The sequence below is a fragment of the Argentina anserina genome, chromosome 3, assembly GCF_933775445.1.
Source record: "Argentina anserina chromosome 3, drPotAnse1.1, whole genome shotgun sequence".
Lineage (NCBI taxonomy): Eukaryota > Viridiplantae > Streptophyta > Magnoliopsida > Rosales > Rosaceae > Argentina > Argentina anserina.
In genome coordinates this window covers 8,863,081-8,887,135 of record NC_065874.1, presented here as the reverse complement: position 1 = coordinate 8,887,135, position 24,055 = coordinate 8,863,081, and the positions used below count along the sequence as shown (strand labels likewise).

Sequence of the window (24,055 nt, the reverse complement as noted above, 5' to 3'; positions counted from 1 at the left end):
ACCTTGTAATTATGAATTTTTTTATATGTTATTGTAGTCTCACGTAACAATGTCTAGTGACATTTATTACGTATTATATTTTGACACGTGGATTTATTCAACTAAAATTATAATTTAACATATTTTTATTATTTGTGAAATGATCTTCATAAGTATTGATGATTTTGAACTAGGATTTCGGGTTTATAGTTTAGGATTTAGGGTATTAGAATGTAGGGTGTATGATATTAGGGTTTATAGTATTAGAGTGTATGGTGTATAGTTGTAGAAAGAAACTCAAAATAGTCTTCGATAAAATAGTTTAAATATAATTTTTCTAATTAAATCTTGCATGTCAAATTGTGATTGAAATGATAAACCACTAGACACTGTCACGTGGTGTTACGGTAGTACTGAAAAATTTCTCATTAATCATCCCACGTATGATATCCAAAGAGAAAATTAGAGCAAAAGATATGATGTTAATTAAAAACACACAACGATCAAATGATATCACTAAATAAAAAATGGATGATATGAGAGTGTGGCATGTTTCAGCTGAAATGCCTACCGGTTATGATTTTATTTTACACAGCAGTCATTTACGAAGACAAATTGAAAACTAGGCCGCTTGAAGTGATACCAAGAGTTTGTGTTGGTAACACATTCAAATGAACCTCGATGTAAAAGCAGATGAAACCAAGAGCATAACAGGCAGAGAATACTCAGCTTGGGGATAAGTTCACTTGGACAGTTCTCAAATAAAGAGCCATGCATTTTCATTGCACATAATGGAAAATGTGCTTAACAATTATTGTGTTCAGATGAGACAAAAAATAATTCCGATATGACAGACTTACCTAAAAGCTAAGTAGGAAATCCGATCGAAAGAATAAATCCAATATAACTGACTGACCTGAAAGCTAATTAAGTATACGAATCCAAATAAGCCTACAGTACTGATACACTGCACAAAATCAACTAGATGATATGATCACCAACGTGAGATATCAGTCATCTAGCCTCAAGTAGCGTAAAACTAAATCCATTAGCTGAGCATGCTCTAGATAAAGGGTCGACTTGGTTTTCAGACCTATAACTACTTTCACTATAAAAACCAGGTTTCTCAGGTCGAGGCAATGCACCTTCACCACTCAACATTAGAACAACAGCTGACATGCTTGGCCTATCTTCTGGATCTCTCTGTACACATAAAAGTCCCACAAGAATCGACCGCAAAAGTTCCTCAGATCGATTAGTGGAATCCCCTACTGATGTATCAAGCAGTTCCATGGACCTGCCTTCTGTGTACAGATTCCATGCCTGAAAAGAAGCCACTTACTCTTAGTAACAGAAGCAAAAAATATAGCAGAGAGTAAATGTTAAATTTTGGAGCTCAAACTCACATGTCCAAGAAGGTTGAGGTCGTGGTCTGGATGAGAGAATCCTCTATTCCTCCTCCCACTTATTATCTCCAACACCGAAACACCAAAGCTAAAGACGTCGGATTTAGTAGAGTAGAACCCGTCATTTGCATATTCTGGGGACATGTAACCATAGGTTCCAACCACTCTCATCGTCTCTGCTACAGTTTCATTTCCTCCAAAACTTCTAGCCAAACAAAAGTCTGAGATTTTGGGGTTGAATTCATCGTCTAATAGAATATTGCCAGCTTTGAGATCTCTATGAATTACTCTCATCGTAGAATCTTGATGAAGATAGAGGAGCCCCCGAGCAATACCATTGATGATGTTAAAGCGCTTAGGCCAATCTAGTAGCATGCTTTTGTTTTGATCTGCAACATACATAACATGCCAAATGTATTTATAAGGTGATTAGAAACTCAACGGTCGCAACCAAATGGACTAGTGGAACTATATTTGAAGGTTGCTGAGTAGTCGAACGAACCAAATATAAAGAAGTCCAAGCTTTTATGAGGCATGTATTCATAGATGAGCATCATTTCATCTGCTTGAATGCAGCATCCAAGAAGCTTCACTAGATTTCTGTGCTGAAGCTTTGCAATATGAGTAACCTCATTCTTGAACTCATTAACTCCTTGTGCAGAATGTTCCGAGAGCCTTTTGACCGCTATTTCTTGCCCATTTCTCAGCATACCCTGAAATCCGACGGTCCCCTTAATTATGTCCAAATAAACTCATACAAGTTCTAATATTTTCCTTATGTAACTAGGAAACTGTCAAATATTTGTACCAAGAGAATATATTTTTTGACAATACCTTAAAGACACATCCAAAACCACCTTCTCCAAGCTTGTTGTCATTTGAAAAGTTACTGGTTGCAAAGATAATAGTAGCCAAGTCAAACAATGGTAATTCCAGATCTTCCTTGTGCCTCGGTTTTACTGCAATATGGTTTCACCATCTTAGATTTCTCAGGTGGCTTTTTGAACTTATAACTTAATTATGAATTTAAGTATAGACATAATGAATCAACTAAATAGTTTTCCACTGAGGATCTAACTTCCTGCCTACTATAAAATTAGATCTGTATGCAAGAGTTATACAAACATACCATCTTCTCGAGGTTTCTTCTTGCATATGTATAGACAGAAGGCTAGACACAGGATCAGCAGTCCACTTGATGACACAATACAGCTTAATATGATCCTCATTTTTTTCACATTGAAGCTAGCAGGTTTACCATTGATTATTGTATACTCTTCAGGATCTGGAAGCAGCAAAATTCACCAGATTAAAGAAATGAAACCCTGAAGCTTAGCGACTGATATCATAATTTCATCAATAACATAGTAAGTAGTACGTAAGACTGATTTTTAGGTTGAAGATGGTTTGATACCTTGTTCTGATGCTGCCATTCTTATGTAAATATCTTGCCCGTTTACAGTAAGATTTCTCATATCAATCAGGTCGCCAAACCACATCAAGCACCCGGTTCCTCCTTCACTAATATGCAAATTTGAATAAGCTGTGCAGGAACAGTTTCTGGTGCACTCCATTTTGCATTCCTCGAGGCTCATAGTTTTGTTAAACCATGATTGTTCTGTGTTTGGAAATTTGATCCCAGAGTACTTCAGAAACTTATCGCCCTTGCAATCTAGTGGAGTCTTTCTTACACACCCATTTGACCAATCCATTGTGTCCCAATCTTTTGGAAATTTGGGCACAAAACCTTTCAAGCAGCCACATACTGGGGAGTAATCAATACTGCAAGCACCATATGCACCACAAAGTGCATAGTTGTCACAGTTATCCATCTGTGCTGTTAGATAAAGGAACCAACTTTGGGTTCTGTCAATCCATGTGTAGCGCTGCAGAAGCCCTTCTTGAGTTAACACCATCCTGGAAAGAACTGAGCTGTTGAGAAGCTTGTATCTATAGTATTCTTCATGATCGTGATCATCAAAAACAAGCTGATATGTGTAAACAGAGTTTGGACCTAAATGAGGCGTTCCACTGAACCGGACTCCATTCCATGGTCCAGTCCGAAATCGTATATCCGAACCCTCTCTCAGAACTTGTTCTGCATATCCTCTGGGACCATGTTGAAATGTGAAGTTGCCTTCAGAAGGATCAGAAGGAGTTCTCCATGATGTAAGATGCCAATTGAAGCCTGTAACTGTGTTCCTACCAAGCTTCATACCTGGTAGAAATGTATCACCAGGGTAGTCAAAACTCTGCCACAAGTACTTCTCATGCTCTGGATCCACATTGTCACTGCCATCTTTCACAACAAGGTTTCCTGAATCCAGAAGCTGCACCACGGCATTCGGTGTGGTTGTTGATGTGTTCGTGGACCAAACTGTGGTCTCGTTCTGGTTGACAAGGACAAGAGTTCCAATGTTGGTGATTTTGAGAATACCTGATGAGTCAGTGAGTGGTGTTTCTCTGTTGGCAACCCACACTACTGTCGGAACCGATATCTTCTTGTACCATATGCCTACATATCGAGTACCAGAAGCACCATCAGGAGTGAAGAATCCGAGCTCAAAGGTTCCATCTGTTGAAACTATGGTCTCGCCGTCTTTGATGGACTGAAATGTACTTGTGCTGTCTTCTTCTGTGGCAAACACTGCTGCAATGATGAGCAAGAATGAAGAGCAAAAGAGTTGCCGGAACATCATATTAGGATAGTTTATTTCTCACTGCATGCTTGAAGGAAACTGAAATATTATTGAAGTGCTTATTTGTCCCCTATGTCTTTGCTTTTATAGTTAAAACTTGAAAGAATCACTATATTCCTTTCCTCACAAATCGGCAAACTGATCCATACCAGCAAATCATTCAATTTTTTTATATTAACAAAGGTGCACATGACAAAATTCATCTCAGAATTTTCCAATGTACCTTCACTAGTACACTTGCAATGTCAATACAATGCAATCAACGCATTTGACAACTACAGATTTCAGTATACCTCATTAGAAACACAAACTCATCACCGCAAATAATGTTCATGACCCAAATGAATACCAAAGCCTCCTCGCCTGTCCAATTAAGGCAAAACTGATTAGTTAATTATTACATACCAAATCACTATGATTCAGAGACAATTTGTCAAACACCTCATATGATGAGTTCTCCATCTTCCCGAATGTAAGATAATATCAATTAAAACTCTCTACCAACATGTACATTTCTCAAAGAAAATGCAATGTCTAGTAGTAATAGCAGCGCAATGTCATTTTCTATAATAGAAAATGCAAGTACATGGGTACTAACAAAAGCCTTCAATGGGTTTCCTACGGAAAGTAGGAAACTAATTAACCAGGCTCCAATACAAGTAGGGAAGACCAACAGAGCTCTTAAGAAAGAATTTATTACAGTTGAGCCCATCAGTCCTGGCTCCTGAAGCACAAAATGCATTCATATTCTTCATATTAGAAAAGACTTCAATTAGCTAGTCCTCGTTTCAGTGGTCCATGCTAAATTGCTAATATAGCTCTCATAATTTATGTAAGTAAGATTAAGAGATTAATGATTATGTAGACACAGCAGAGATGCACTAGCCTCAAGGTAGGATTTAGATGTATTAATTTGGTATCAAAAACATCTTTAACATTTGCACGATGAACTATTGTTTATTTCATGTATTAATTTTTTAAAGAGCCTTGTCACTTAAATGAGCAACATAATTTAACATGGGGCGTGTCTTAGTGTAAGAAACTTCTTTGATAAGCGAAGTCGTCGGGCATTTGTAGTTTGTTGTCTACCAATTGAATAGCATTTCCCAACATTGTAGCTTAAAGCCCCCCTCCCAGTGGAACCATTCAATTCCATAACACTAATCTGTTTTCCTGATATAAACTGTGCTCAAGTTGGAAATAAAACTAATGATCCTAGTGGAATCTCCAGCAAGTTCTAACGATGTTTGTATGACAACTCCTAATCACTAACTTAGATTCTTCATAGCACTCATTATTGCTAGGTGATTACGATTATTAGAATTGAAACCCCGAAGAAGCTCGAGGAATAAAACTGTTCTAACATACTAAAACACATGCAAAATCCAGTTGGCTAATATTATACCCAGTGGCGACTATGTGATTTTAATACAAATTCAACCCATGATTCGATCAGCTTAATTCATAGATTAGTAGTCTAATTCAATTTTATAATAACTTAACTACAACTACATCGAATTTTTCTAATATTTACATATACATACATATTAATATATAGATTTGTTATTGTAGTTTAGATCACACGATCACTGCATTATTACAGATGTATAATTGTCTCTCTAAGTGTGCTACTATGTCCTGCTGCAGACAATGAAGCATGCAATGTGAACAACTAGCTGGTATTGTCTGAGACTACTGTTCATTTGAGCTAATTAAAGTTTTCAAACATGCTTGTGGTTTTTTTTTTTGGAGAAAAAATGAATAACTTCATTAGGCTTCAAGTCAATAACGACCGACTATTGCTAGGCCAGGCAGGAGCTAACTCCAATATAACGTACAAAACAAGCTCATTATTTCTAACAACTACAAAGCAAAAACATACTAAAATTCAAAACAAACAACTCAAAGGAAACTCAAAATTAAAAAGCAATAACCTATACATCAAAACTAGGACTTAATACAAAGATCTTCATGCATGCGACCCAAAGTGTACTTTTCGGATCCAAGTATCAAGTGAAACCCTAAGCAGCAACGTAAGGATCTGGTGTTTCAATGAGCAACAAGTTACTCCATGCCATTGGCACCAATATCCTCCTTCGGGGCTAGAATAGGAACCTCCACCCCACCCTCTTTTTTTTTTTTTGAGAAAAGATGTCAACTTATATAAAACCCCACCCTCCTTAGTAGAGAACAAACTAAAAGTAGATCTAGAAAGAAAAACGAGATAACCCATCTTAGGCCTGAAAACTGACACAAGATGAGATGAGGCCCACAAGCCCAAAACCCATCTCTCCTCTCACTTCTCCCTTCAGCGTGACCTACCAAGGACTGCCATGTCGGTTGAAAGGCATTGCCGACACCACTACCGCCGAACTCTGGTGGACGAACCCGTCCCTCCACCATTGGAAACCGACTTGCTTTTAGCCTTTGGAACCTACCTCTTAGTTGGAACCAACTAAAATAAAAACTAGATAACTCCAACACACCTCAACGGCGTTAGATCTACCCTCACGGTTATCGACCTACCACCCTCAAAACGCTCTTTGTTGATGCCCAAAGAACGTCGCCTTGCTGAAAGAGAAACAGAACCACTCCACCGCCTCACAATCTTGAGTTTCACCCCTCCAAAGGACAAACGTTGTCGGAAATGTCGAGATCAGCCAGATGATCATTCGCCGAGAGGTTTTGTGACCCACACCACTGCCACTGAACCTTCGTACGCTCCCTAGGGAGGAACCTGCGCCAGAAGACGCCTCTCGGCCGGCACAGAGCAAATATGCGCCGCCATCTGCACACGAAACCTAAGGTTTCGGTATATGGAGGCCTCCGAAAAACCGGGAGCCCCCTTGCAATCTTGATCTCAATATTAGGAACTAATTAGTATGATTGGCACCCTTACTCTTCTTACAATTTTTTGTAATCATCTAATTCTTTGTTTTTTTCAAACATGTTTGTGGTTTAATTTTACATTTGGAAGATATATACAATTTTGTGGCATCACATTTTGCTATATATCTTAGCTCGGCATGTCATTGACATAGCTAGCAGATATTCTCAAGGAAAATATATAGCTTTCAAAATATATCATCATTCGATTCTTGTCACCAGAATGATGATTTTTAATAACTCATCTCAAAGCACCACGACACCACAACACCAGAATTCTTACAATTTTTTTAACTAATGTTTCCACTTTACCACTTCAACAAAGATAATAATCCCTTTTCAACATCAAGAAAGATAATAATCATAGGGCATGTTTATGAACTTGTAATGAAACTCTCCAAGTATGGAATTGATGAAGATTGAGAGACGGAGATTTCTGAACCGCCTAGGACCGCCTAGCTTCCATTTTAGGGTCGCCCAGCTAGTCTCTTGTTTCTGAAGGAATATATGAGGATCTTTTCGTGTACATGAAGGGGGCTTCTTCTTGCCTTCATCTTACTATAAATATTATCTTCCACCTTGTAGTCCACAACATTTTTCCTATCAAAAGTCTCTTGGAAATGAAAATACTACTAAGGTACTGAATATGATCCATATATGTACAATAAACATATGCATTTTGTTCGATGTGATCTCAGTTTTAGTTGATTTCATGTACTCTCTGCAAATACGTAAATAGACTATTGTTATTAGATCACAAGCCAAGCAAGAAAAGTGGTTGTAAGCATTTATTTGACAAAAATCTTCAGCATAAATGAGTTCACAATATAGCCTGCACTGTTGAGAGTATACATACCACGTGGGAAAATAGAACCTAACATGTGGGTTTATAAGAGTTTGGGCTACTTCATCCATTACCAATTGAATTTGAATGTGAACCATAAATCACTTTAACATGGTATCATAGAGGGTCCCTCTCTAGTCGCACTTGCAATCCATTGTGGACCTGTGTTGGGTGTCACTTTGTTATGAGACCGAGTTGGGTTCCATTATCATGTCATCATAGTTTACGAGTGAATTGTCACCAAGTGTCGTTGGTTACTTGATTATGGTTTATTTCGTCCCAGTATGTGTGATGTTAATTTGTCACGTGCAAACCTAAAATTAAGTTGCACGTGAGGGGGCGTGTTGGAGATGAGAGATCCTACATCTAAAAAGTGACAAATAAAATAGAGTTTATAAGTGTGTGGATATCCAACATAATTACTTGTACTTGAAGCTCTGATCCACTCTTGGTTGGAATGGCATGTTAGTTTCAAAAGGAACCAGGCCGCTACCTTGGGTTTGTGGCAAGTACTTGAACTTTGTCAAACCTGCCAAACTTGAAGAAGCAAGCAGTTTGTCACCAAGAGGGTGTTTCTCTCTCTCTCTCTCTCTCTCTCTCTCTCTCTCTCTCTCTCTCTCTCTCTCTCTCTCTCGGGCTCTCGTATTCGAAGTTTACCGACGAAAGTGAAAGAACGGCTCACCATATCCTCGATCTTGAGATTCTCTCGGTTTCAGCCAAGAAGCAGAGACTTAGGATTCAATCTCTCAGGGCTCTCTTGTCTCGCGATCTCTACGCACCTTAATCTCGTCGGATAATCATTCACATCCATTGGGCACATGTCAGCCCCTAACCTCTCTCTAAAACCCGACTCGAGACAAACCTTCGATGCTCGGAGGATTTGCTGACGGAGTTCATCTCTCTCCCTCGATCCACTGTCGTACTTATCCCACGTTATGAAAGGTGAGATAGACTTGAATCTCTATGTTTATATGCACTCAATCTCTAGGTAACCATCTATTATTAACGAAACCTTAAATCTTTATCGTCGTGCCTATCTGCCGAATCTAGAATCTCTATGCTTGAATCTGATTTCTTCTTTATTTTCTCTGAATTTATGTTTAAGTAACTGATTGGTCATACACGTAACTATGTAAGTAACTGAATTTTTGTGCTATACAGTCTTGATTTGATTCCATGATTGTTCATACAACGTAACTGTGTAAGTAACTGTGTCGGGAACTGTGATATAACTATGGCCTTGTTTTGTGTAGTAGGAATCCAAAAATGGCAAAAACTTTCGATGGCTCACGTGATGAAACCTCAACCGAATGCTTAAACGCCTTGAGCTGGATATGTAACTGTGTGAGTAACTAGATATGTAACTATGTGAGTGTAAAGTAACTGTGAAAGGAACTATGACCTTACATGAGCAGATACTGATAATATTGAGTAACTATATTGACATGGTGTAACTATATTGGTAACTATATTAATAACTCTATTGAAATTGAGTAACTATTAGTAACTCTGTTGGAATTGAGTAACTGTCTTAGTAACTATATTGGTAACTCTGTTGAAATTGAGTAACTGTCTTGGTAACTGTGTTGGTAACTGTCTAGTAATGACATGATAAAACAAAGACATGATAATTGAGGTGATAAGGTGAATACATAATGAGTATGTTTATATATATATATATATATATTCAATCGATTGAGTATATGGTCATATGGCTGACCATAAAATTATATAATTACATGGCCAGTATGATTTTTTGTGTGACAATTGATGGATGTAATTGGCGAAAAGTTTCAATGACCCACACGATGAAACCTCAACCGAAGGCTCAAACATTTCGAGCTGGATAGGTAGGTAAATGTGTGAGTAACTGGATAGGTAACTGTGTGAGTGTAAAGTAATTGTGTATGTAACTGTGTCAATATATTTGTTATTATCATGTAACTGGTCATGTAACTATTTACGTAACTAATCATGTAACTAGCCACATAACTGTATTGTAACTCTCTATGTGACTGTATTAATTAGAAACTATTTGATAGCCGTGTTAGTGCCTTTGCTAGTATTAAGTAACTGTATTGACACTGTATCACTATTTAGTTCACTATATTGGTAACTATCTTGGTAACTATATTAGTAACTCTATTGAAATTGAGTAACTATTAGAAACTCTGTTGGAAATTAAGTAACTATATTAGTAACTCTATTAGAATTGTGTAACCGTCTTGGTAACTATATTAGTAACTCTGTTGGAATTGAGTAACTGTCTTAGTAACTATGTTAGTACTTCTGGTAATGTTAGGATAAAGCAGTTACAAGATAATGGAGGCCGCTGATGAGGTGAATATATAACGAGTGTGTTTATATATATATATACAATCGATTAAATATATGATCATATGGTTGACCATGAAATATCTAGTTACATGGCTAGTTATGTAGGATTTTTTTGTGAAAGTTGATGGATGTAATTGGCTTTGCTTATGCTTTTGCTATATTTTTATTTATGTGAATGCATGTAATTGAGTAACTAGCATGTGTGGATAAATCAATCAATTAATTGTCAAAATATGTTAAAATAAATAATTTTCCCTTTATTTTCTTATTGGTAATTGTGTTGGTAACTGTATTTCCATTAAATAACTGTTTGGTAATTGTGTGTATTGTTTTTCTCATAGGTGCGATGTTGGGAGATACAACAAAGTAGAGGAAATACAACCATTATGCAGTGATTTCCTTAAAAAATTCGATACTTGGAGTACTGAGATTTTAACAGTTGTTTACATGTATATGTTCTTAGTTTTCATTATGTTACTTCAAGTGACTAGTTTGTGAGTTACATGAAAGTTACACGGTAATTAGTCATGTAACTGACTTTGTAACTACCTAACTAGCTAGTCAAGTAACTCTAAGTTTAACTAGATTACTTAAGTTACTTTTTAAGTAACTATTTAAGTAATTGAGCACCACTTATGTAACTAGTTTCGTAACTACAAACATATTGTTCATGTAACTGATTATTTACAGGATATATATAACCAGTCTTCTAATTACCTAGCACCGCAACAATAGTATCTAGGCCACTAAGTATGTAACTAGTATTGTAACTGCAAAGTTATTGATCATGTAACTGATTATTTGTAGGGTATAATTAGTCTTGTAATTGCTCAAACATCGCAACAATAATGTGTCTCAACCATGTCAGTAAGTCTTGTAACTAATCAAGTAACTAGATATATAACTAACCATACCAATCACAACGAGCAAAATGATAACTATACGACGCCAGATTGAGTGATATAACTTCAGCATGTTTGGATGAGTGTATTAACATCAAGTAACTGGCTTGGTAACTATATTCACGTTAAGTAACTATATGGGTAACTAGCTAGGTAACTGTGTTAATAATTGTTTGTTAACTTTCTTCATAACTATCTAGGTCTCTTTATCAACCCAAAAAGATCCAACAACCATCCACACAAAACTGATTTTCTCTCACGCATTCTATCAAACACCTTTAGGAAACATTGTTTGGACTGATTTACAAAGGCCATGATTATGATCAGAGATGAATGTGATCTGCCTTGTAGAGTATGCAAACATATATTCAGATAAAATCCCAAGAAAGAAGGTCTAGTTACTCTCAATTTTAGAGTCCACAATAGGATAAGCTACTTGATACAAACCTGCACAACAATCAAAAAACAACATGAGTAACCATATGTGTAACTATGTAAGTAACTGTTTCAGAGTCCAAAATGAAGGAAATAAGAAAAGAGGAAAAAATTAAGGGCCATGCATCTTGATTTGCGTCCTTTGCTGATGTAGAAAGAAATTGTCATGTGTACTTATTGGTGATAAATGTAGCATTAATAAAGAGAAATGGAAATCAATGTCCAAAAAAGAAGTTATTATTTGTACAACATCAGTAACTATACAAGTAACTGTCACAACATCAATAACTATACAAGTAACTGTACGAGCTGGAAATTAATGTATTACGAATCAAAGATAAAAAAGCTATAGGATTTCAAGCAATGTATTAAATCATAGGGTAAATTGTAATCAAACAACACCGGATTCCTATCTAAACATCAAACAACCAAAGCCCAATAAACTATGATAATTTGAAATCAAACAACCAAATTATAAAATCATACGAGAAAACAATGTATAAGGTGAGGGTAAATTGATCGATGTGGGGTGATTACCTGAGAATTCAAAAAAGGTGCTTCAATGGCAGAATTGTAGATCGAGAAGAAGAAGTGATGAGGTCTTTTCTTCGGATTCAATGCGAGATGTGGTTCGTCTTCAACTAAGAGAGAGAGAGAGAGAGAGAGAGAGATTTGATCGAGAAGGAGAGAGGAACAGAGAGAGAATGAGAGAGGAATAGAGAAATTAGGAGAAAATCAGGTTAGGTAAGGGTGAAATTAGATAAAAACATAAGAAAGGGTATAACAGTCCGAGTGAAAAAAAAAACAACCCATTTTTATCATTTTGTAAATGAAGATATACATTTTTATCATTCATACCCCTTAATTATAGCCTCTTTTATCAACTGTCAAACTAGGGTATTCAATTAACATTTTCATCTTGAAATAACCCTTTTTAATAAAAATGGCATTAGGCAATGTCAGCTGCAGTTATGTAACCTTACTTTAACTGAAAACCCGGCACTTTCAAATATAATTCAAGAACACATGAGCTAGGAGTACTTCAAACTTCAGAGGTGGTCAATCTGATACGTATTATAGACTGGGTGCTTGCAGGACTTAACATGAATGTCAAAGAAATCCCTCAAAGCAATCAATTCATACATCATGTTAACATAAACGATTTCAATGGTTTAAAAGTGGCTTTCTCCTTCTCTAATTACGTTGTCTTGCATATGAAAATAAGTGCAATATTTGTAGCTTGAAGCACTAGTTTAAGAGTTTCAATTCTGGGATGACTCTATGATCAGAACCATGTAGCCCTATAACTCTTCAAATGACTCCTGAAAATTATAAAAGTAAGAGTAATAATATTTTAAGAAAACCTCGTTAAAGGACATATTTCACTACTGACGACGCTAATGTGCAGAGGATGAGATCAGCATTCAAATGCGCTGGAGGGCTTGAATTCCGTTCAGATCAAGTCCCTGGAGGGGTTCTCTCCCACCGCTCCAACCTCCGTCACTCTTCTGAAGGTTTCCAATTCGCTTGTGAAGAGCACTCTTGCCGCCGCTGGCGAAGGACCGAATTGGTCACCGAACCATCTCTCTCTCAATTGCAGATTCAAAGTTGCTTGGCTTTGAGATTTGCCACCGGTGAAGATTCTGAATTGATCACTGAATTTGAAGTAGCTTTTGGTTGCAAGTGCAGTAGCTTTTATTTTGATTGGCCGTATCTTTTGGTTGGTATCTTTCCAATTCATTGACAATATTTTTAATGCCTATAGTAGACGCACTTTAATATAAAAAAATGACCTTAGAAAGAATGTTTTGAGTATTCTTTACTAAAAATATGAGTCATGAATCAGTCTTATGTGTAATTGGCCCTAATACTTTTACGATTTACGATGTAGTGGTGTGAGACTTTCAGTAACAAATTTATTTTTATTTTTAATCACCGATGCATAGTTAAAAATATATAGAAGAAAATGTATGGTACACCATAAACACACTCTTGCCCATTTCGTAAGGTAACGATAATGTCACGGCCCCAAAATTTCGAGTATGAAATTCAAATTTCGAAGTCATGAAAAACACTAAAATAATCTCAATGTATCGAAATCATTTAAATGTCACAGCGGATCATCTCTGAGTTCAAAATACAACTCAGTCAAACCGATTATTACAAACCAAAATTTATAATTCAACATTATAACAAATGAAAATGTATAATCCTCACAAAATCCTCACAAAGAAATCCACACAAAGTCCTCACCACAAGATGGAAATAAATAACTCCAAGTCCTCTGAGCGGTCCGTCGATTTCCGCTAATCCACACCTGCGGAGTTATTCCCTACACCATCGAATAGGTGCACCGAGATTGTAAACACAAACCCGGTAAGCTTTGCAGCTCGTATGAGTAAAACAACAATATAACTCGCATATCAATATATATACGAAAATCCACAAATCAACAGATATAAATGCACTCATGACTCATTAGACGGCCCGTCTGGTTGTCTAATAATGTGAAAATATATGTACTCATGAGAATTGGGCAACCCCTCTGTTTACCCAAATGCATTTAAAATACGGGTACTCATGAGCGCTGGTACCCCTCTGTTACCCCTCATTATGCCGCTGACATTGGACAACCATCTGTCATCCAATATCAAAAATATATGGGTACTCATAAGCCGATAATTCATCTGTTACCTCATATGCAGTACCCCGGCAGACAGACTAGAGCTCTAACTGTATCGTAACTTTCGCCCAGCCAAATGCTAGGTTCCGACATGTCAAACACGTCTGAAGACTGGTCCGAAGACATAAACACGTCCGAAAACAAAAACACGTCTGAAGACATAAAACTCGTCCGAAGACAAAACGTTTTAACAACTCCATGTTAAAACCACATACAATAATCATCGTGTCATATTGTACAAATTAAATCACATGCTCGATATATAAATCTCATCACCAAAATGAACATATTCACCACGAAATCATGACAATATATAATGTAGCAAACTATATATATGTACCTATTTACCATTTATACAAATATATATTCCACTATATCATATACATATCATATTTCATTCTTTAAAATTCAGCATAAACCCGAATCTCCGCAAGGGTAGATCCATAAATTGAGATTTTACTCACCTTATAATCTCGAGCGTAATTCCACGATTCCGAAAGTAATTCCTTTACTTGAATTATCGATCACCTTGAGAAGATAAGAAAAGAATTTAGAATCGTTACGTAAACCTTAAATGATGAAACAGTAATAATAATTTACTATTCACGTATTTCTATACAAATACACATCAATTACGTATTCATGTACGTGTACATACTGTTTACATATTTCTGCACGTATGCATTTACAATATAAATATTGTCTCAATAAATAATAGTTACCGATTTACCCTTCCGAAATTACTTTTATATTTACTGAAAGTAATTTTACATTTACTGTATGTAAATAAAATTTACATTTACTGTACGTAAATTACTTTTTACATTTACCGTACGTAAAAATAAATTTTACAAATTACTGTTTCGAAAACACTATTCACACGCCGCCGCACGTGGCGGCGCGTGGGTACATGCGCCACCTCCGGCGACCGTGCGTGGCGCTCACGCGCCACTCATTGTGGCAGCGTGTGGGGCCCACGCGCCGAGCCTATGACCGGCGCGTAGCACGCCACCGCCGCCCCATTTCTCCTCCTCTCTTCCTCCTCCACCCTCCTACGGATTCAAATCGCCCCTAGGCTACCACACGCACCCACACGCGCCGCCTAAGGCGGCGGTGATCAACCCTCCCCTCCGATCTCCCTCCAAAACATACCAAAACCATCACAAAAATCATCCTAAGCATCAACCTCACCTCGATTTGATGGTGGCGAGCTCGCCTCTGGCATGGTGGTGGCGGAAAAACACGGGGGAGGAATTGCATAAACTTTGGCGACGTCGGGTGGCTTCACGGCGGCGAGGCACAAGGCGATGAGCTCGAGGGTTGCTGCGGAGGTCCTTACGATGCCGTAGAGCCGGGCGGTGAGAGCCACGGCGGCCCAGGGAAGCAGATTGCCGGAGGCGATTTTTCTGAGGCGAGAGAGAGAGAACTCGGGGAGAGAGAAGAGAGGGAGGCGGGGTGAGGAGAGAGAGAGGGGTTTCCAAAAATGGAAACCCTAATATGAAAAATATTCTTTTTCTACTCGTTTCCAAAATCGGAAACTAACTTCCAACGTTAATAACTTTCACGTCCGACGTCCGATTCGAACGCGTGATATGTCCACAAACGCGTAACGATAAGCTCTACAACTTTCGTGAAGAACGTTTTTACAACCGAGTGACAGGATAAAAGTCGATCTCTCGTCACGGAAACGTAACGTTTTTCTAAATCGAAGTTCCGATAACGTTTCCGTTTTCGATTTCCGACGTCGTAAGGCGACACAAACACATTTAATGAGTTTCACAAACTTTATAAATTTAAAATCAATCCAATAATCGTTCAGGAGAAATCGGGTTATTACAGATAATGAGAGTGCACGAATTAAACAACTAAAAAAACCTAGAGAACTAGATATTACCAATTTCTCAACTAGATCTATGACGAAATCCGCTGCAATTCGCTCAACAAGTAACCAGAAAAAAGTGTTCTGTCAGCATCAGCTAACTTATTCTTGACACCCAAAAACTAAGCCGGAGCGATATGAGCCTCTAATCCAAATAACAAAAGCCTAAATCAGTCCATCACGTCTTCCTGGACCCCAGATCTGAGCCTATTGGTGAGAAGGTCTCAAACACAACGGCTCACTCCTCCAAACCAAGCCCAAAGCAACCTAAAACTTCATTGGGAAACCTAGATCTAATCTGGGCACCCAAGGAAGCACCGTCGAACTCCCGACGTCAATCCAAACTGTCGCCTGCATGACACACCGCTCGGGAACGGGCTCGGTGACGACAGCCAAAGCTGGATCGATACAACAAGTTGGAAAAAAAACTTGATGAATAAGTTTTGCTCTCCACCACTAGACTATGAAACCTTGGACCAGATCGGAGAAGCCCTTCCATGAAACTGGAGAAGAAAAAGGACCCGGATCCCAGATCTGAATCTTCTTCTCCCACCAACAAACATCGGAGAAGAACCTCATCCGATAAGAGATATGTGAACTAGCTTCGGCGGGCACTAACCAAGCACCGACGCTAAGGACATGACGACAAATCGACATAAAAAGGATCCGGCCAAGCCCGAGATGGGCGGGAGCGGTGCTCACTCTCTTGGAGAGCGTCTAGGAAGCGGCCCAAGGTGGAGAAGCGTCGTCGGAGGCCGGAAAGAAAGGCAGGCAGACCCCTAGGTACTTGCACAACTTCTTTAGTTCTTTTGGATTTAGGTCCTGTTTGGTACAGCTGTGTTGTGAGCAAAATGACTTTTAAAACTGTTGTGAGCAAAATGACTTTTGAAGTTGCTATGAGAGAAAGTTGTTAAAGAGTTTGGTAAACTGTTTTAGAAAGTGATGTGAGAGCAAAAAACTATTATTTGTGTTTGGTAAGTTGTAAACAAAAAGGGCTTTTAGTATGTATAATTACCAAAATGTTAATAAATGTTTAAAGTGTTAATAAAATGGACAAAATGATTCATTCATCTTTAATTTGTATATTAATTATATGAATTATACACACTATGGGCTATTCCAATTGTTAGTATAATTATTTGTAATTGTTTTGGTTATACATTGTTTGAACCAGATAAAAAGTTTAGGTTAAAACACTTAAATATTACACAAAAATATTTATCCACCATAATTAAATATAACCTAATTTATGGGCATGTAAAATTTAGGAAAGACTAAGGACAAAATTGGTTGCCCATAAAATTTCATTAAAAATGTTTTTGCCAAAAGCCACTTTCAAAAGCTACCCTCCTCTAGCTTTTCAATTTCAGCTGTGGACAGAATTAATTTGAGTCAAAAGCAGTTTTAAAGAAGTTTACCAAACATCATTAATTACTCACAAAAGCTAAAGCAGTTTCAAAAACAGATACAAAAGTTGTGTCAAACTGACCCTTAGATAGAATCGAGAGCATTAAGGTGGAAGGAAGGAGTGTGGCTTGCGATCTAGACCCTTCACGCTATTTTTAGGATGATTAACACGCTATAAGCCCTAATGGTAGAAAGAAATTAACTAAAATGCATGGGCAGACACGCAGAAATACTCGATAAATTAAATGCTCTCATTTAACTTCAAGTTCATTCCAAACTCCAAAGACAAACTGATTGAGATTACACCAGCATGAAATATCAGTTAGCGAATTAACGAGGCTCGAAGGGGGTGGAAGTGAGTATATTAACTGAACGTTGTGAAGAAGAATGGACTTGGAGTTCAGATAGAGCCTCTCATTGTAAAAACCAGGTTTCTCAGGTACAGGCAGCAAACCTTCACCGCTCAACATTAGAACTGCAGCAGACATGCTTGGCCTGCCTTGTGGATTTTGCTGAACACATAAAAGACCCACATGAATCGTTCGCAGAACTTCTTGTACATTAACGGAGTCCCCTACTGATGTAGCAAGCAATTCAATGGACCTTTCTTCTAGGTGTAAGTTCCAAGCCTAAGAATGAAAAATATCTATTTACTGAACAGAAGAAGTAAAATGAATCAAAAATGAATCTTTAACCAGACTATTGTCGGTACTCACATGGCCAAGCAGGTTGAGGTTGTGCCCCGGATGAAGGAATCCTCTGTTTTTCTTCCCACTTATTATCTCCAGCATCAAAACACCAAAGCTATACACGTCTGATTTTGTCGAGTAGAACCCATCAATTGCATATTCTGGGGACATGTAACCACTGCAAAATCATTAAGTCATAAACTACACTCGAAAAGCAAAGAAAGTTGACACTGCATTATTTAGTTTGAGCAACTTGCTATGTTCCGACAACTTTATTTATTTCTGCTTTAGTTTCATTTCCTCCAAAACTTCTAGCCAGGCCAAAGTCTGATATTTTTGGGTTGAATTCACTGTCTAATAAGATATTGCCTGCTTTGAGATCTCTATGAATTACCCTCAGTCTCGAATCTTGATGAAGATAAAGGAGCCCCCGAGCAATACCATTAATAATGTCAAAACGCTTAGGCCAGTCTAATAAGTAAATTCTTCTTTGATCTGCATAATAGCATGCCAAATAGAGCAGCATTAGGTAATTAGAAAATAATGTGGAGTAATGAATCTAATGATTGATGAGGCCAAATCAAAGTTTCTGAGGGGGCAAACCAAAAATGAAGAAGTCCAAGCTTTTATTAGGCATGCATTCGTAGATCAGCATCATTTCATCTTCCTGAATGCAGCATCCTAGAAGCTTCACTAGATTCCTGTGCTGAAGTTTGACAATATGTGTAACCTCATTCTTGAACTCATTTAGTCCTTGAGTAGAATGCTTTGAGAGCCTCTTCACGGCTATTTCCTGTCCATCTCTCAATATACCCTGAAATCATATGCATGTATCATGACCAGAGAAATACACATGCACCATGCAACTTGGAATTTGGGAAGTTTTAACATAATTGTATGGAGGATTATCAGAATTTACCTTAAAGACGGATCCGTATCCACCTTCTCCAAGTTTGTTGTTCTCTGAGAAGTTATCAGTGGCACAAACAACAGTAGCCAAGTCAAATAATGGAAGTTCAAATTCTTCCTTTTTTGAGGGAAGTTCTATATCTTCTCTTGAGGTGAATTCCGAATCTTCTCTTTTGTTGCTTCTCACTTCAAGGTAAAAAATCAATTCAAAACCAAATTAGATAATTTAATTTATTCAAGCAGATAGTCTCAGCACCTCTTTGTGACATATTAACATTCTCATATTCTCTGGACATATGGTAACGACTTTAAAATATTGATGAGCTAGCCTGACTGCCTCAGGTCGCTTTAAATAAACAATTTAGACTAACAAACATAGTAAATCTATTAGCTATTAATTTCATATAAGCTAATAGAAAAAGTACAATCCTCTTTCAAGTAAACAAAATCCTTCCCTTAAAAAGCTAAAGTAAGGATCATTTCAGAACTAGAGCATACAGCAGGAAACCAATTGCCAGAGGCTCATACTTACTAATTTATAAACATTCTACCAGGCACTGATGGATTTTGCTAACAGTTATATTGGTACATGCGCAAACATTCCTAAATTATAGTCTTAACTACACGACTAGGAAAATGGAGGGTGTAAAAGCACATAAAACACTTACCATATTTTTTGTGCTGCTGCTTCCGGCAATATAATACCAGGGTTATGCCCATGATCAGCAGTCCAGTAGGCAACAGAGTACCACATAGTATGATTCTAACTTTCTTAGATCCTTTAGCGTTGATAACTGCGTTGTCACGATCCAGGCCTTATTGAAAGGAAAAATAAAAAAAACAAACCGAGGAACTAGAGAATTAATAAAGCTCAAAAAAAAAAAAGCGATGAACTGAACACTACTGTCCCTCCATCTCTCATTAAACTTTACATCAATACTGAACATTGATTTCGAAGTTGAAGAGCGTACCTAGTTCTGATGCAGCCATTCTTATAAAGATATCTTGCCCATTTACAGTTTGATTTCTAATATCGACTAGGTTGCCGAACCACAGCAAGCAGCCAGATCCTCCGTTATTGATATTTAAATTTCCATAAGCTGTGCAAGAACAGTTCTTCAGGCACACCATCTTACAGTCCTCAAGATTCATACTTCTGTTGAACCAGGACTGCTCTGTGTTTGGTAATCTCACAGAAGAATACTTCTCAAACAAGTCAGCACTGCAATTTGCTGAATTTAGGGGGGTCCCCCGCACACAGCCATTTGACCAATCCACTGTGTCCCAGTCCTTTGGAAATCTGGGAACAAATCCTTTCAAGCAGCTACATACTGGGGAACTGTCAATACTACATGCACTATTTGGACCACAGAATGCATAAGTATCGCAGTTATCAATTAAGGATGTTTGATATAGGAATCCCCACGTTTGAGTTCTGTCATTCCATGTGTAGCGCTGCACACGCCCATCTGTAGTCGTACTGAGTCTAGTATAAACTGAACTGTTATAAAGATAAAAAATATAATAGTCTTCATCGTGATCATCAAAAACAAGATGGTATGTAAATATGGAGTTTGGACTTAAATAAGGCGTGCCACTGAATCGGATTCCATTCCATGGTCCGGTTCGCCATAGCACAGCCCCATCCTTCCTCAACATTTCTTCTCCATATCCTCTGCGATCAAGCTCATATGTATACTTCCCCATAGAAGGATCCTGTGGACTTTTCCATGACGTAAGAATCCTATTAAAGCCTGTAACTTTGTTCCAACCGAGCTTCATACCTGGTAGGAGTGTGTCACTTGGATAATCAAAACTTTGCCACAAGAAGCTCCCAGGGTCTGTATCATTGCCGTCTTTTACAACAAGATTTCCTGACTCCAATAGTTGGGCAACCGGACTCTGTGCAGATCTTGATGTGTTTGAGGACCAAATTATGCTCTTGTTATGGTTGAAGATGACAAGAATTCCAGAATCGGTGACCTGAAGAACACCTGATGAATCAGTAAGGGTATGTCTCTATTGGCAACCCATGCTATAGTACTTGGTTTTTTCTTGTACCATATCCCAACATATCGGCTATTAGAACCAGCAGGACTAAAAAATCCAAGCTCAAAGTGTCCAGTAGTTGAAACTATAGTCTGGTTATCATTAATGGACTGAAATGTACTTGTGCTGTCTCCTGCTGTGGAAAATATCGATGTGAGGATGAGCAGAAAAGAGAAAATAGGATGCAAGCTCGTCCTGATCAAAACCTTCAATGGATTTTTCATGACTGTGGTAATCAAACACCTCATTTCTATAGATTACTCACTATCCCCCTAATCCCTTGCTGTAATAGTTAAAACACAGAAGCCTCTCTTTCTATGATTGACATTTCAACTACTCTATAATTAATAGGAACCTACAAACTCGGTAATCATACATATAGAGCTATGATTGGAAGAAACTATTAGTTTCCAAATCCTTCAATCTATTGCACCTCTAACTATCTATCCTTTCATTTTCTTTTGTCCTGCTTCCAGGAAGTCAGACTGGGAGTGTTTGACCCCAGCAAAGAAGACAAATCACTAGGTTAAGATCAGTCAATACATGCATTTCAATTCTTGAGGGAATCTCTCCCAGTTGTATAAACTGCAGGTGTGATGTTTTACTTGACAAGATCAATCAAACATGAAAGACCAGAAATGCATTTCACTAAATGAGGAAAACTTTTCAAATATATGTGTCTGCAAAAGAGAACCTCACAAACCCAGAAACGTTACAGACAGTATTAGAACAGTGTGCGACTCACAGGGAGATTACTGGTATGGAGTTCCATGAAGTTCAGGGTGGTGACTAACAATTTTTTTTTTACAACTATAGTAGAACGCCACAATTATCTAGAAGGTGAACACCTCAATAATCCCTCATTCCCATGCTGAAATATTTGAATTAACACTGAAGCCTCCCTATTAACACTTCAACAACTCTGCAAGACTGCAGTTGATTAATTCCTATAATTTTGGTGCCCATATACTGTATGTTCAGAGTTATGATTGGAAATAAGCAATAGATTTTATAGTTCCTGCAATTTTTTTCTAGCTGTATTGGATTGACTATTTGCCCTATCAATTTCTTGAGTGTGTTGCTGCCAGGAATTCTGGATTGGAGAGAATGGATATTAGTCATATAACTACTATCTAGATTATAGGAAATCTGGTTTGACACACTGTCAAACTAGAATCTAGATAAGTGAATAAAACCTAGTTTGACAGTTTGACTCGTAATTAAATTACTGGTATGGAGCTCAATGAAGTTCAAGGTGGTGACTGTCAAAAGTTTTCTTACGACTATCATAGTTGAACGAACCCTCACTTCTGAGGTAGGAGAATACCACATAAATCCCCTGCTCCATTGCTGCAATAGTTGAAATTAAACACTGAAGCCTACACCTCTATGATTGACATTAATTGATTCCTATGAATTTGGCGACCATATGTTCAGAGTTATGACTGGATAAGTTAGAGATTTTCTAATTCCTGCAATATTCTATAGTCGTAATGGATTGACTATCTTCCTAATTTTCGCTAGGTGAGAATACAAATGACTAACCCAGGATGAGTCAGTACATGCATTTGGCATAGTCGCAAGGAAGCCAAAACTGCGGGTGTGGTCCTTTACTTAACAAGATTACACAAATTCACACATGAAAGATTGCGACCGCATTTGAATAAAGATTAGAAACTGCTTTCAATAAACATCACTATCCTTGTCAAAGAAAGAAAATCCTGCTTTGAATAAACATCTCCAAACAAAAGCATTTTTTCTAACACCTTCAACATTCTATGGCATTATTAGCTACCCTGTCATCAAGCCTTGATCATCTAATCAACCATTTTTTTTATTCCTTCAACATTCAATACCAGTAAAGTATTATCATCTGACACGTAATGAGCAATTATCAAAACAAAAAAACTCAAAATAAAATCAATACATACAGTTTGAATCAGTTGCAAAGATTTTTTCCCCAGTTTCGTACATTGCAGGCGGCCTATTAATATGCTTAAACATACAAGACTAGAACTGCTTTCCTCTAAACATCACCATCCAATGCGAAACTAAAAGGATTCAATTCAACAGAAGGTAGGGTTCTTGCTTCCAATGTCATATAACTCCAGATGGCAATAAGGAATGTGTAATCATTTCACATTCAATAGTGATCATCTTGGAAATGAATTGAATTCCAGGACCACTAATGCGGCGAATTCTAGAAATACCATATTTCCCAATTCCCAGTGAAAAATCATCTCATTCAAATCCCACAACCCAAACAAAACTGCAGATTTCTGATTTGGGTACTCTTTGGCATTGTTCTTGAAGTAAAATCTGGTCATTTTCTCTATCCCTTTCATTTTCTCCTACAAGTCAATAGATTGAACCACGTTAAGTCGTCTTAGAGACAGATGTGAACACCCGAAATGGATTATAGTATGCAAATGGCAACAAAAATCCAATGAGTAGGAAAATAATGCATGGACATATTGACCAATAAGAGGACTAAGAAAAGGAGGGACTTATGATGAGACAGCTGGAATGTAGTTCAGTTGAGTTTAACTGTTTAAGTCTCTGAAGCAGCCTGAAGATGAAGGTGAAGCTTTCCCATTTCGTACTGGAGACTTGAGAACAATTGTCATATAATTTATAAACCCAATAAGCGGGAATCTCGGGCCCAATAGATGTGGGATAATTCAACAAGCTCAATATGTATATACTACTATAGACTTTACGATAAAGCAAGACCACCACTCACCAGACCCAAAAAGGGTATTGCAAACTTGCAAATCATGAGGAAAATGTTTTCTCCAACCATTGAAGGGATCCGGAAGGGATAAATGTATTTTGATAATTTCATGATGAAATGTTGATACTAATTATAATTTGCTCTTATTAAAAGGTGGTTGGTTGTGAGTTCAGCACACGAAAAACTAGTCATAGTATTTCGGTGCTTACTCGATGGA

General features: G+C 37.6%; 1 protein-coding gene and 1 pseudogene across 1 annotated transcript; both read right to left on the bottom strand.

Annotated features, from left to right (window-relative positions):
- Positions 1 to 993: 993 nt before the first annotated feature.
- On the bottom strand, positions 994 to 4,084 carry LOC126789387 (G-type lectin S-receptor-like serine/threonine-protein kinase At4g27290; annotated as a pseudogene).
- Positions 4,085 to 17,687: 13,603 nt separating this feature from the next.
- LOC126788873 (G-type lectin S-receptor-like serine/threonine-protein kinase At4g27290) lies at positions 17,688 to 21,522 on the bottom strand. Its single transcript, XM_050514884.1, is given in 8 exon segments — positions 17,688 to 18,086; positions 18,174 to 18,307; positions 18,588 to 18,641; positions 18,750 to 18,960; positions 19,066 to 19,241; positions 19,724 to 19,870; positions 20,027 to 21,061; positions 21,064 to 21,522. Coding segments are annotated over 8 exon segments (2,424 nt in total). The 5' UTR covers positions 21,353 to 21,522; the 3' UTR covers positions 17,688 to 17,708.
- Positions 21,523 to 24,055: the final 2,533 nt, after the last annotated feature.